We start from the raw sequence: 14,301 nt of genomic DNA, 5'->3' as shown, positions 1-14,301 counted from the left end.
CACGTCTGTGACCTATGCTATAGCTCACGGCAATGCTGGATCCTTAACCCACTGAGCAAGCTCAGGGATTGAACCCACAACCTCATGGATCCTAGTCGGGTTCGTTAACCACTGAACCACGAAGGGAATGCTTGAATTTGAGTATTTTTAATTCTTTTTTTTCTTTTTTTTTGTATTTTCTAGGGCCGCACCTGCAACATATGGAGGTTCCCAGGCTAGGGGTCTAATTGGAGCTATAGCCACCGGCCTACGCCACAGCCACAGCAACGTGGGATCCAAGCCACCTCTGTGACCTACACCACAACTCAGGGCAATGCTGGATCCTTAACCCACTGAGCGAGGCCAGGGATCGAACCTGTAACCTCATGGTTCCTAGTCGGATTCGTTAACCACTGAGCCACGACGGGAACTCCTTAAATTCTTCATATAAGTAGAATCATACAGTATTTGTCTTTTTCAACTTATTTCACTTATTTTACTTAACATATTGTCCTCAAGTTTCATTCATGTTGTAACATGTAATACAATTTCCTTCCCGTTTAAGGCTGAATAATAGTCCCTTGTATGTATGTATTGTATTTATATACCACATTTTATTTATCCATTCATCCACTGATGGACATTTCTGTAGCTTCCACTTCCTTAACTATTATGAATAGTGCTGTTATGAACATGGGTATGCAAATATCTTTTTGAGACCTTGTTTTCAATTCTTTTGCATATATACCCAAAGGTAGGACTGCTGGATCATATGGTAGCTCTATTTTTAATTTTTTTTAAGGAAACTCCATATTGTTTCCCATAGCAGTTATACCATTTTATAATCCCTCTAACAGGGCACACAGGTTCTAACTTTTCCAGGTTTTCCTCACATCCTCACCAACATTTGTTATTTTCTGGTTTTTTTTTTATTTTATTTTTTTATAATAGCCATCTTGACAGGTGTATGGTGATATCTCATTGTGGTTTTGATTTTCATTTCTCTGTTCTGAAGATATCTTTTTGTATAACTCTGAATCTCAGACTATCACAATGTTTCACATAGCCTTCACCTACCCAAATTATCAACAAATAATTAAAACCAACCAAGAAAGATGTAGGGAGCACTCAAAGTGGAATACAAACAATAACTTAGGGAAACAGTATCTTGCCTGGATACTCTAAGCCTAAAGACAAAAAGAACTGTACATACATGCTGTAATCTAGTTTTTTCCCTTTGTTTTCTTTTTTGCCAGGCCAGGGATCAAATCTGAGCCTGAGCTGCAACCTATGCCACAGCTGCAAGAATGCTGGATCCTTAGCCCACTGTGCCATAATGGGAATTCCAAAGTTTCTAAAAGTGTTTCTCACAGGGGTATGGACTAGCAATTCTGAAATTATTTTATGTGTATGCTAGAACTAAACAAGTAAATAGAATGTAGATAATGAGAGCTGTTTTTTCACTGTTGGAGAAAGAAGTTATAAAGAGAGTGGGAAGATGAAAATAAACCCTATAATGCTGGACTGGAATCAGAAGTGTCAGTCTAAAATCATGGTTTTTAATACATATATAGATAGATATAAAAATACAGATACGAGTATATGTGTGAGTTACTATACATACAGATATTTCCTAGCTCTACTCATTGAGAAAACCTAGAAGTAGTGACATCCCAATAACAATGAGCACACTTAATGCCCAGATCTGGTTCCTAAATACCATTTTCCAATTTAAAAACAAAAAAAGCAAAAACCAGGGCTCCTTGGACATATGATTGCTTCCAGAACTGGGGCAGGGAAAAATATAAGATGAGTGTGGAACATCTGGTGAAAGTGCTTAAACACTCGATGGCGTGTTAAAGAACATAAGAGCCACCCTGAAGGAGCTCCTAGTGGACAAAGCAGAAACAATTTGGGTAATAAAACAAATAATGATAGTTCTGGATGTTAATGCATAAAATAAAAGAAATACCCATGAGTCTATATGAATATAAATACATAATAAAATAAATAAATGGTGGGGGAAGAGAGAGACAGTTTTTCCTCATAGTAGAATTCTAATTAATGAACTTCTAAGGCCAGAACCCACACTCCTAAATAGATAGGATGTTTGTTAAGATCCCTACCTTGACACCAAGTGCTACCAGAAACTTTAGAATATCAGGGGGAAGACAATCATAAGAAGAAAGAGGCTCTGCTAGAATATACATTTAAAATTAGTCTGACTCTTACTTTATAGATCCAGGCAGGGTACCTCCATGGGCTTGTAGCAACAAGACCTGTAGCTGTTGTACCTAAGAAAGGCAAAGAAAAATAGCTATTTACTAACCAAAAACTACTGATCCAAAATTGGGGGGATGGGATTGACCTTTACACACTACTGTGTATAAAGCAGATAACTGGCAAGGACCTGCTGTGTAGTACAGAGAAATGAACTCAATATTCTGTAATAACCTATATGGGAATAAAGAATAGATACATATTTATGATTCGCTTTGCTGTACACCTGAAACTAATAACAACATTGTAAGTCAACTATACGCGAATAAAAATTTTTAAAAAAGGTAAGATGTCCTTTTTGGTAATGTATAACTAGGTTTATAAAATTTTTGTACATATTAAAACACATGATATTTATCCAAAGAAAATAAAGTTAATTAAAACAAAATCTACTAAGACTTAAAAAAATTACTTACCCCTTATCAGCAAAATTACCATATTAGCAGTAGGGTAATTTTGCTTTGATACCTATGAAATCTAAGGCATAGCTTATGTTTTACAGTAAGCAATAGGGCTGATGATTCAGTGATAAAAGGACAATCAACATTACATGAATAACTAGTTCTTAGAAGATGAGTCATCCCTTTTATCTAAGCACCTTCATGAGTTTTTATTGAACATCTATTTTTTTTTCCCAATCAGACTTAGCACTGGGCTAAGCAGTGTGGGGGGAATACAAAAACTCTGGTGGTTTATTCTCAAGTTTACAATCTAGTTGATGAAGACAAGACTAAGGCTTGGAAAAGTAGGAAATAATACAAGACAGAAGATGCTAGGTCATCAGGTATAGTTAAGTCCTTTAGGGTTCTGCGAAGAAGCAAATTTGATGAAATCCCAAAACAGTCCAAAGGAGGCTTCATGACATGCAGTCATCCTCTCCATTTCCTCCTACGACAAAAGAGGAGCTGTTCTGCTTGTGCTTTGGCTCCCAACTCTTCTTGCCTCCTGAGAAATCTTACTCTATTTGCTATCCCTTCTCTCTTCTATATCTTCAACTTCTTCCTTTTTTACAAGATCCTTACTATTAAGATTAAAATATATTCAAGTCTCTTCCATCTTAAAACAAAACAAAAGCACCTTTCCCAATCCCATTTCCTATCTCTTTTGTCCAATTTCTCTCCTTTACAAAGTTTGAGAGAAGAGTCTACCCCCACTGCCTTCATTTCCTTTTGCTCTTCTCTCACTTGGTCCTTAACCTATTCCAATGATTTGTGCCCACAACATTCCACTAAAATAACTCTTGCCAAGGTCATCAATGATCTGCATGTCACTACATTCCATGGGCATTTTTCAGTCTTCATTTTATTTGACTGTTTGGTAGCATCTGGCTTATCAGACACCACAGTTTCCTGCCTTTCCTTCTATTCTTCAAGCTGATCTTCCAGTTCTCTTTCTTAGTCTGTTTTTGCTCCAATTGTCCTTTAAATGATAAAGATCCTCAAAGCTCAGTATCAGTCTTCTCACTTTGTATTCTCTCCTTAAAGTCTCATCTCTGCCTATGGTTTCAATTACCATCTTTAAACTGGAGACTCCCAAATTTATCTCAAACGCAGATCTTTCTGAATTTAGAACTTTTTTTAATGCAATAACACTAGTATTTTACATTTATTTTCACATCATTATTTCCAAAGCATGACTACACATGTGATTTCATTTGATGCTCATAGATTTCCAAATCATTTACAGAGAACAAGCCTGTTTGATAGGGAGAAACTGGTATTTTATCTCCATTTTATGACTAGGAGGGCTTCAGGCAGAAAGCTTACGGGGGATTTGCTGGCCACCAGTGAAGAAACTGCTGGTAAAGGGATGCTGTTCCCTCCAATCCAGCTCTCTCTCCCTTGCAACCTGCAAGTAAGGCTTATCAGAGTTAGTATCCCACTGCAGAGAGCTTTCACAGTCCCTTAACAAGCTACTACTGCTCCATCTTGGAGAGATAGTGGGTAAAGTCAAGGGCAGGATATCAGGAGACCTGGTTCTTCTGTCAGTCTGCCCTGAACCACCTACATTCATTTCTTAGACCACAGTGTCTTTTTTTTTATTTAAAAAAAATTTTAAGATTACTTAATAAATTTTATTACATTTATAGGTGTACAGCAATCATCATAGACCCCAGTGTCTTAAAGTGGGAATAAAGATATCTGCTCTATGCACTGGCTTATTATGATGAGATTAAATAATGAATATAGGAGTTCCCGTCGTGGCGCAGTGGTTAACGAATCCGACTAGGAACCATGAGGTTGCGGGTTCAGTCCCTGGCCTTGCTCAGTGGGTTAACGATCCGGCGTTGCCGTGAGCTGTGGTGTAGGTTGCAGACGCGGCTCGGATCCCGAGTTGCTGTGGCTCTGGCGTAGGCCGGTGGCTACAGCTCCGATTCAACCCCTAGCCTGGGAATCTCCATATGCCGCGGGAGCGGCCCAAGAAATAGCAACAATAACAACAACAACAAAAAAAAAAAAAGACAAAAGACAAAAAAAAAAATAATGAATATAAAAGTATATTTTGAACCATAATCACTACATAAATGTCAATGTGAGATAGGAAATCTGAAAGGAAGGGAGCTTCTCTGAGGCCTGAGTCTAGCCCCTGGAGTCAGATACCATGCAAGACGGTTTAGATATAATATTTCATTTAATCCTCAAATCAGCCCAGGGAGCTAAGTATTACCATTATTAGATCCCCTTAGTTTTTTTGAATTTGGAATCTTTATATTCAACTATTTACTTCATATTTCTACTTAATTGTCTGCTATCCCAAACCTGGTCCTTCTCCAGTGCATTCAAGATCAGTGAATATGGAGTTTCACATGCCAGAAAGCTGGGTGTCATATCCTTGCCCCCTTATCTAATTCACTGGTCACTTCTTTCTATCACCACCACTATGGACCTAAACCTAAGCCATCATTTCTCTCTCTCCTGGATCACTGCAGGAACTTATTAAGTGGGCTCCATGAGTCTACCTTTGTTCTACAATAAGCCAATTCCACACAACAGCCATACCATTTTTTAAAAGTATAAATTATCAATGTTGCCACCTTGCTTTTGACATCCCTCCTTGAAACTTTCTTCCCTTACCTGACACCGCTGATTTTCTTCCTACCTGTGTGCTTCTTCTTCGTCTCTCTTTTCCCCATTCCTAAATGCTGCTGTAACCCCTGAGTTCTGTCTAGCCTTCTTCTCTCTTCTTGGCAATTTGCTCATTCAGCAAATATTGAGTAATGCCTTTAATGCGCGAGGCACTCTGATCTCAACCATTCCATAACTTTAGATGCCATCTAAATGCTGATGACTCTCAAATTTGTATCTTAAGCTCAAACCTCTCTGCATTAAACCTGTATACACAGCCATGTTTAAGTAACTCTACTTAGATGTCCCCCAAGCCTTTCAAGTTTAAAATGTCCCAAACTGAAGTTCATCATTTCCAATCCCTACTTGATCCTGTTTTTCCTTCTGTATTCCCTGACCCAATGATTGTTACCACCATTTATTCAGTTGTCCAAGCAAGATACCTGGGAAGCAACTTTGATTCTCCCCACCTATCCTTCCACAAATGTGTTACCACATTTGTAAGCCCTATATATTCTACCTCCTTGTTTTTTGCTTTATTTTATTTTATTTTGCTTTTTAGGGCCATATCTGTGACATATGGAAGTTAGCAGGCTAGGGGTCATATAGGAGCTGCAGGTGCCAGCTACACCATAGCCACAGCAACACAGGATCCAAGCCGTGTCTGCAATCTACACCACAGCTTGTGGCAATGCCTGATTCTTAACCCACTGAGAGAGGCCGAGGTTCGAACCCATATCCTCATGAACAGTAGCTGGGTTGGTTACCGCTGAGCCACAACATGAACTCCGTTTTTTGCTTCTAATTTGTCTCCTTCCCTTTATCTCTATCGCCACTGTCTTTAGTTCAGGCCATGGTTCTCACCTGAGTTATTATAACAGCCTGATTTACTTTCCTACTTCTAGTTATGCCCAACTCTAATCCATTTCCTCTATACTTGCTGGAATAATCTCCCTAAAACATACAATGTCACCTTCTTACTTAAAAATCTTTCAATAATAATTTTTTTTAAAAAGATTATAAAAAATCTTTCAATGGCTCCTACAGCTTTAAGGTTGAATTCCAAATTTTTTTAATAAGTCATATAAAGACCTTCAAGATCTGACTCCTGCCTACCTCTCCTGTCTCACCTCTCTCACTGCTCACTTCTTTATCAGTGAAATCTCCAATACCACCCTCCAATCTTAAAAATGACCCAAAAACATGTTAAAAGGAGTTACTTTAAGATTTCTCCAAACTAACATAATTCTTAACCAACATCTTTAAACTTCTGATAGAGGAGAAGCTGAGAAGTAGAAGCACTATCATTCTACTCACATACTTGAAATTTTTCCCATCAAATATTAAGCCCCTTCTACCTGTTGCTTCAGATGATTAAGTTCAGCTGTCTGAGGATCAATATTAATAACAGGTTTGTTCTTGATTTTTCTTGCTCTGTCAGCATAGCGAAGAGTATTTAATGTTTCCTCTAGATTGGAGTCAGCAGGACTCACACAGGCTATCATAAGAGTGTGGCTATTACCTCCTAGAGAATCTGAAAAAGAATAATGGAAGGAAATGAAATCAAACATGTACGATGCAAGCAAAGATATCCATTTGGGTTGGTGACTTCAAGCTCAGAGCTGGAAGAAAAAAATTCTTAAGTATCTACAAATTTCCTATTGTTTCAATATAAGAACACTAAGATCTTTGTTGTGTAAAATGATAGAATTTAGAATCCTATGGCATGTGTCCTCGTTCTTAATAGAGACTGTGACTGCAGCAGTCAAATGTGTTAAAACAGTTGGAGCCTGGCCCAAGTAAGATAGGAGCCACTATTAGGATTAAACATTCTTTGGATGCCCCCTCTAGGTAGATTTTAACTCTTTAGGGAATTTTGCTTTATCAGCACTAATAAAACAGTAACCAAGTTCATTTTCAGGTACAAAGTACTAAGAATAGTTGGCATTCTAAAGATTTCTTGGCTCTCAAAGTCATATATGAAGACATTTTTTCCATTACTTTAGAAGCCTGCTTGCCAACAGGTTTCTCTCTCCAGTTTATCAATTAGACAGTTCTATATACGATAGTCCAAAAATCTGGCCTTTTACCTGTTCCATCTTTGCTTTCTCAGCACTATCATTCTGAATTACTTTCTTTTATTTTTTAGAGGCGCTTTTGGCTTTTACCTTGAAGCAGTCGAGTCAACTTGGAATCTCTGTAGGGCACAAAGCCACCCTTTTTGTCATCTCCAAGAGCACTGATTACATTTCCCAAGCATAAGAGGCCTCGGTTAATATTAATACCTAATAGCAGGAAACAAAATTTAAATCACTTGGTAAAGCATCTAACATATACTTACACTTTTCCTGAGAAAGGCAAAAGAAATAAAGACCCCATAGAAATGTTAAGTCAGCAAACGTAAGGAAACTTCTTAATCTCAATCCTGTTCACTTTTCTGAGAATGCCTCTTTAAGTTCAAAGGACAAAGGTGAGTGCACAATTGAATCTATTGGCACTTCTTGCCACTTCCCAAAGAAACAAAGCAGACAGACAGATAACCATTGCCATGACAACAAACATCTGTATATTTATTTACTTTTTATAACATTATCACAACATTTAAATTAATGCTGTGAAATTAGATTAACAGCTATTCTTTATTATTATCATCATTATTTTTATTACCATTTTCAGCTTACTGATAAGGAAACTAGCCCAAAATTTAAATGATTTCTCAGGGGTCAAACAGATGGCAAGTAGTAGGCCTCAGGTTCCATTTTAGGACTGTGGTCAAATCCTATGCTCTTTCTATTATACCGTATTGCAATACCTTTCCTCTTATTGCTTTATATAAAGATTCTTTTCTAATTCTTAAATTGCAAGTTTTACTCTTCAAATACTGTAATAATCTCTGAGGTCCCTTAAAAGCCTCTGACCCTCTTATGGTTATGTTTATCATGGAAAGTGTATATAGTGTAATGGTTAAGTGCATGGGCATTGGTATCAGATAGACCTAAGTTCTAATCCTGGCTCTATCACTGACTAGCTGTATGAGTTGCACAAAGTTCCACTATAAAATAAGGCAAATCTACCTACCTTATTAGGTTGTTGTAGGGAAATAAAATACTTTACACAAAATAAAGTTAAATGACACATAAATGGCATCATTATTGTTAGCACTACTCTACCTTTAACTTATTTAGCCATACTTTACCTGAAACAATTCTATCCACAAAATCCTAAACTCCAAAATTCCTCTCTGACTGCATCTTACTAACCTTCCATTTCTTTCATAGATCCTGTTCTTCACCCTTATTGTGGCTACAAATTTACTGACACTTTCAAAATACTCCCAGTAGATCATCTTTCCTGTGCTTTAAACTATCTATTCTGGACCCTATGGTCAATCATTTCCATTATACTTTCCCAAACACTCATCACAAAACAGCACTTGATTTCCTGTTGCATGAGATTAAAATGATAAATTCTTGACATAGATGGAGTATATACATCATAAAGACTGGGAAGAACATGTTTGCAGAGACCTAATACAAGTTCTGACTGAGGAGAAAACTGTTCATATAGGAGTTCCCGTCGTGGCACAGTGGTTAACGAATCCGACTAGGGAACCATGAAGTTGCGGGTTCGGTCCCTGGCCTTGCTCAGTGGGTTAACGATCCGGCGTTGCTGTGGCTGTGGTGTAGGCCAGCAGCTACAGCTCTGACTGGACTCCTAGCCTGGGAACCTCCATATGCCGCGGGAGTGGCCCAAGAAATAACAAAAAGACAAAAAAAAAAAAAAAAAAAAAAAAAGAAAACTGTTCATATAAAATTCTAAGAATGGGAAATCCTGTCGTGGCGCAGCAGAAACAAATGCAACTAGGAACCATGAAGTTGCGGGTTTGATCCCCGGCCTTGCTCAGTGGGTTAAGGATCCGGCGTTGCTGTAAGCTGTGGTGTAGGTCACAGACATGGCTCGGATCTGGTGCTGCTATGGCTCTGGCGTAGGCCGGCAGCTATAGCTCCAATTCAGCCCCTAGCCTGGGAACTTCCATATGCCGCGGGTATGGCCCTAAAAGGACAAAAGACAAAAGACAAAAAAAAAAAAAACAAAAAAAAAAACTAAGACTTGAGCTTCTTCTCTCTAAAAGAATGAGAACAGATCAAGTGAGGAGAGGATCAAGAATACTACTCAACAGTTTTGGGTATTTGTTCACAAGGGCAACAAATAACAAAGAAGAGATTTTTAACTTAAAAAGGGAAATATAACCTCACACGTATATGGAAGTACATTACAACGAATCTCACAACTAGAATAAAAGGGTATATTGGTAACGGGAGAAAAACAAGCTAGGACAGAAATGAAGCAGCTCTCAAATAGGAACAATTTTGCTTATTACAGGACATTGGGCAATAGTGAGAGGAGAAAGAGTGAAAAAGAACTTGATTAGGAGACAGAACCTTAGTTCAAACTGCCTCTGCCACTTAACCAATGTGTATGACCTTGGACAAAGCCACCAAAACTTTCCTTTATCCATAAAACAGGTATAATACATATCTTACCTTATGAGGCTATGATAGAAATCAAATGTGATCTATAAAGCACTACCTAAATGTAAGTTATTATTAATAGGTAGAGAAGCTTAGATAATCTAGATATTTGCTAAGTTACATGATGCTGAAAGCAGAGCACCTGATAAATTCCTTATCTCCTCTGATGACAATTTCTTTACTCAAAAGATACTGCAAGTAAAGAAGGAAATGACTGCTTTGGCCTTCAAGCTGACACACATGGAAGAACTGATTATATAAGTAAAATGATGAGAATCTGGTTGTAGGGGAGCAAGCCACATGGTCAGACATCAATACACTGGATGTTAAGAAAACAGATTTCCAAAATTCAGGGAAAAAAAGATAAGTTTCTGGGTATAGAAAGTCTAAAGGGGAAAAAGTAGGAGTTCTCATCATGGCTCAGCAGAAACGAATCTGACTAGCATCCATGAGGATGCAGGTTCGATCCCTGGCCTCAGTCAATGGGTTAAGGATCCAGTGTTGCCATGAGCTGTGGTGTAGGTCACAGACGAGGCTTGGATCTGATGTTGCTGTGGCTGCGGCATAGGTCAGCAGCTACAGCTCTGATTAGACCCCTAGCCTGGGAACCTCTGTATGCCACAAGGGTGGCCCTAAAAAGACAAAAAGAGGGGGGGATAATGAAAGGTTTTCGAAAAATAAAATTATAATTATCTAGTCATATATTATTCCAATAAAAAATTGATGTAGCTTCAAAGGAATCAATGTTAACAAATAACCTCATATACAAAAAGAACACAGAGAGCATTATAGGAAGCTCTGTTCAAACATAGGAGACTGACCACCGCATTTCTTTCTCTCCTAAGATAGCACTAAAAGGAATTTTAAAAGTACTAACCACAAGATCTTAGAGCATAGGAGAGGAAATACCAGTAGGCAAGAGGTTTCAATGTGTTTTCAGCATACAGGTAGAGAAGCAATAAATGACTCAGCAAGATGGAGGAGCCTCAATCTAAAGTGCCTGCAGAGGGACAATGATGATGAGAGTAATAATAACAGCTAAGTTTATATGGTGTTTACTATAAGCCAGATACTGCTCTAGAAACTTAACACATATTACTTCACTAGGAACTATAAAGTTTGCATAAAGTATGATTATCCCTGTATTTACAGACACGTGAGCTGAGGCACAAAGAGATTACGTAACTTGCCTTAGGTCATATAGCTAATAAGTGGTAGAGTCAGGATTCAAATGGAGGCAGTCTTGCTCCAAAGTCCATGATCTTAACCTCTAGGCTCTATGGACATGAGCTAATTTGCTCACTTAGAGGCACCAGATACCTTGGAATGAGGAGAAGGCTGGGGCTGAAGAGACAGGAGTGGCGGAAAATGTATCTAAAGAAAACTTGAACTTTTTTTTTTTTTTTTTGCTTTTTAGGCCCACACCCACGGCACATGGAGGTTCCTAGGCTCGGGGTCGAATCAGAGCTACAGCTGCCAGCCTACACCACAGCCACAGCCACACCAGATCCTAGCCGCATCTGCAACCCACACCACAACTCACGGCAAGGCTGGATCCTTAACCCACTGAGCGAGGCCAGGGATCGAACCCGCAACCTCATGGTTCCTAGTCGGATTCGTTTCCAGTGTGCCACAACGGGGACTCTGAAATCTTGAACTCTTAAGTCTCTCCTCCAGAGCCATGTGACTACCCATGTGTCCCCCATTCTCCATGCACACACACATACTATATATACTCTCCTTGGGTTATCTCATCCTTGACTAGAGTTCCAATAAATACCTGTGTTAATGACTCCCTCAATATGCATCTCCAAACCAGACCTCTTTCCTGTTGTCCAAAACCATATTTCAGCTGCCCAGTGAATAACCTCCAGTGGGCTGTGCCCACATGGCATTGCATAACCCAGAACTGAACATAGAATTCACCTTTCTGTGCAAATCTATTTCACTTCCAGAACTGTTCCTTTTCTTTGTCTCATCATCTAACCAGTCAGCCAACAAACAGCAATGTGAAACATCCTGGACTCTTCCTCTTTCCCACACATCCAAGTCCTTTTCATCATTTAGTAAATATATACAATATTCTAGGCACTGTGCTAGGTATTAGAGACACAAAGATGAATACGTCACAATCTCGAGGAGTTCATAATCTAAAGGGGAATAGACACATCAACAAACAGATGATTGCAAATATAATGTTAAAGGAAGAGGTAAGTATAGTAAAAATGAGTTCTCATAGGAGGGAGTAGGCATTGAAAATTTGAGCTGAATTGCAAAGGATGACCAGGAAGGACAATGCTGATGGAGGAGAGAAGAGTAGAAAAGAAGAATGTAAGGGCACTCCAGGCAGAGAAATAACATATGTCAATGCACATTTGTGAAAGATGCATTATACATTTTGATAGTGGAATTATAGGTAGGTCAATATGAATACAATGCAAGTTATGAGATAGACAAAGGCCAGAAGACAGTGAGGGACAGATCATAAAGAGCATGACATGTCACGCTCAGGTATTTGTGTTTATGCTGTAGGACAGTAGTTTTCAAGCTGTGTTCCTCAGAACCTTAGGGATACTTTAGGGAACCACAGAAATGCTTTAGAGTTTCTGCAACTGTAATTTGGATTTTGTTTTAAAAATTATTTTTATTGTGGTAGAATATATACACCATAAAATGTACCACTTCAACCACTTTAAAATGCATAGTATGTATAGTTCAATGGCATTAAATACATTCACATTGTTGTGCAACCATCACCACTATTTAAAATTATTTTAGGAGTTTCCTTATGGCAAATTAAGGTTACCACTACAATGGTTCTGGTTACTGCAGTGGTGCAGGTTCAGTCCCTGGTCCAGGAATTTCTGCATGCCATGGGTAGAGCCAAATAAATAAATAAATATTTTAAATTTTAACAATTGCATTTAAATGGCTCATTCCAATGTGCTATAAAGCAAATCTGAACATACTGGAGTCTGCTGACATATTATCTTGTGCAGCAAGGCTAATTAATTTTTCTGCAGTCTTTGAAAATACCTATTATTTGTACATATGTTTAATTTTTTTGCAAATGCATAATTTAACATTGTGGCTTTGCACTAGACTTTTTCCCCAGCTCACATGCACATTCATGGAAAACTGTACAAATAATTATACCACTATAGCACATGAGCTTGTACTGAAACACTAGACAGAGGCAGTTACTCAATTCATGGGCTTATCAATGCATCATAGTCATTATGTGGTACCAAGCAAATATGGAACTCAACATGTTGAGATGACATGCTATTAAAGATGGCTTCATAATCTAAGTATCCACTAAGGGATTGATGGATGAATAAAGAAAATGTGGTACACACCCACACAGGAATATTATTCCATAAAAAAGAAAATCCTGCCTTCTGTAACATGGATGGACCCTGAGGACATCATGCTGGGTGAAATAAATCAGGAGAAAGACACATACTGTATGTTCTCACCCTATATGTGGAATCTAAAAAAAAAAGCTGAAATCATAGAAAGAGAGCAGAAGGGTCACTGCCAGAGGCTGAGGGGTAGGGGAAATGGGAAGATGTTGGTCAAAGGATACAATCTTCGGGAGTTCCCGTCGTGGCTCAGTGGTTAATGAATCCGACTAGTATCCATGGGGACACAGGTTCGATCCCTGGCCTTGCTCAGTGGGTTAAGGATCCAGCGTTGCCTTGAGCTGTGGTAGAGGTCACAGACGAGGCTCAGATCCTGCATTGCTGTGGCTGTGGCATAGGCCAGCAGCTACAGCTCTGATTAGACCCCTAGCCTGGGAACCTCCATATGCCGCGGGAGTGGCCCTAGAAAAGGCAAAAAGGCAAAAAGACAAAAAAAAAAAAAAAAAAAGAAAAAAAAAAGGATACCATCTTTAAGTTATTAGATGAATAAGTTCTGGGGATTCTTATGTACAATATGGTGACTGTAATCAACAGTACTGTATTATGTACTTGATGGTTAAGAGAGTAAATCTTAATAAAATTTTTTATTGAGATTAACATTAGTTTATAACATTATGTTTCATGTGTACAACATTATATTTTTACTTCTATATTGCACAATTTTCTCACCACCAAAATTTTAGTTTCCATCCATCATTATACAGTTGATCCTTTTTACCCATTTCACCCTTCCCTGCCTCCTTCCCCTCTAGTAAACACTACTCTGTTCTAAGAAACTAAATTTTATGTTATCACCATACACACACAAATGGTAACCATGTGAAGGGGTGGAGGTGTTAACTAACCTTATTGCAGTAATCATTTCACAATATATACAGGTACCAAATCATCACGTTATACACTTTAAACTTAACATATGCTCTATATCTCAATAAAGCTGGAAAAAGATTAAATCAATAGTACATATGAAGCACTTAGCCAATGGCCCTTAAAAAAAAAGAGAGAGATGGTTTCAGCGCT

The 14,301-nt window shown here is 38.3% G+C and overlaps 1 protein-coding gene across 2 annotated transcripts in view; it reads right to left on the bottom strand.

Moving 5' to 3' along the window:
• KIF4A (kinesin family member 4A) overlaps positions 1-14,301 on the bottom strand; it is a 127,992-nt gene that overhangs the window by 64,921 nt on the left and 48,770 nt on the right. For both annotated transcript variants that reach the window (XM_085006759.1, XM_003360353.5), the window contains exons 8-10: positions 7,493-7,609; positions 6,683-6,858; positions 2,212-2,273 (exon numbers count right to left, since the gene is read on the bottom strand). In XM_085006759.1, the coding sequence (XP_084862885.1) occupies positions 2,212-2,273; positions 6,683-6,858; positions 7,493-7,609 (355 nt within the window). The remainder of the gene's footprint in view (positions 1-2,211; positions 2,274-6,682; positions 6,859-7,492; positions 7,610-14,301) is intronic.

This window comes from Sus scrofa, chromosome X (assembly GCF_054392235.1).
Source record: "Sus scrofa isolate SSC_HxYL_T2T_F1_AM1 chromosome X, Sscrofa_HxYL_maternal_Yorkshire_Landrace_v2.0, whole genome shotgun sequence".
NCBI lineage: Eukaryota > Metazoa > Chordata > Mammalia > Artiodactyla > Suidae > Sus > Sus scrofa.
This window is presented reverse-complemented; position numbering and strand designations above follow the sequence as displayed.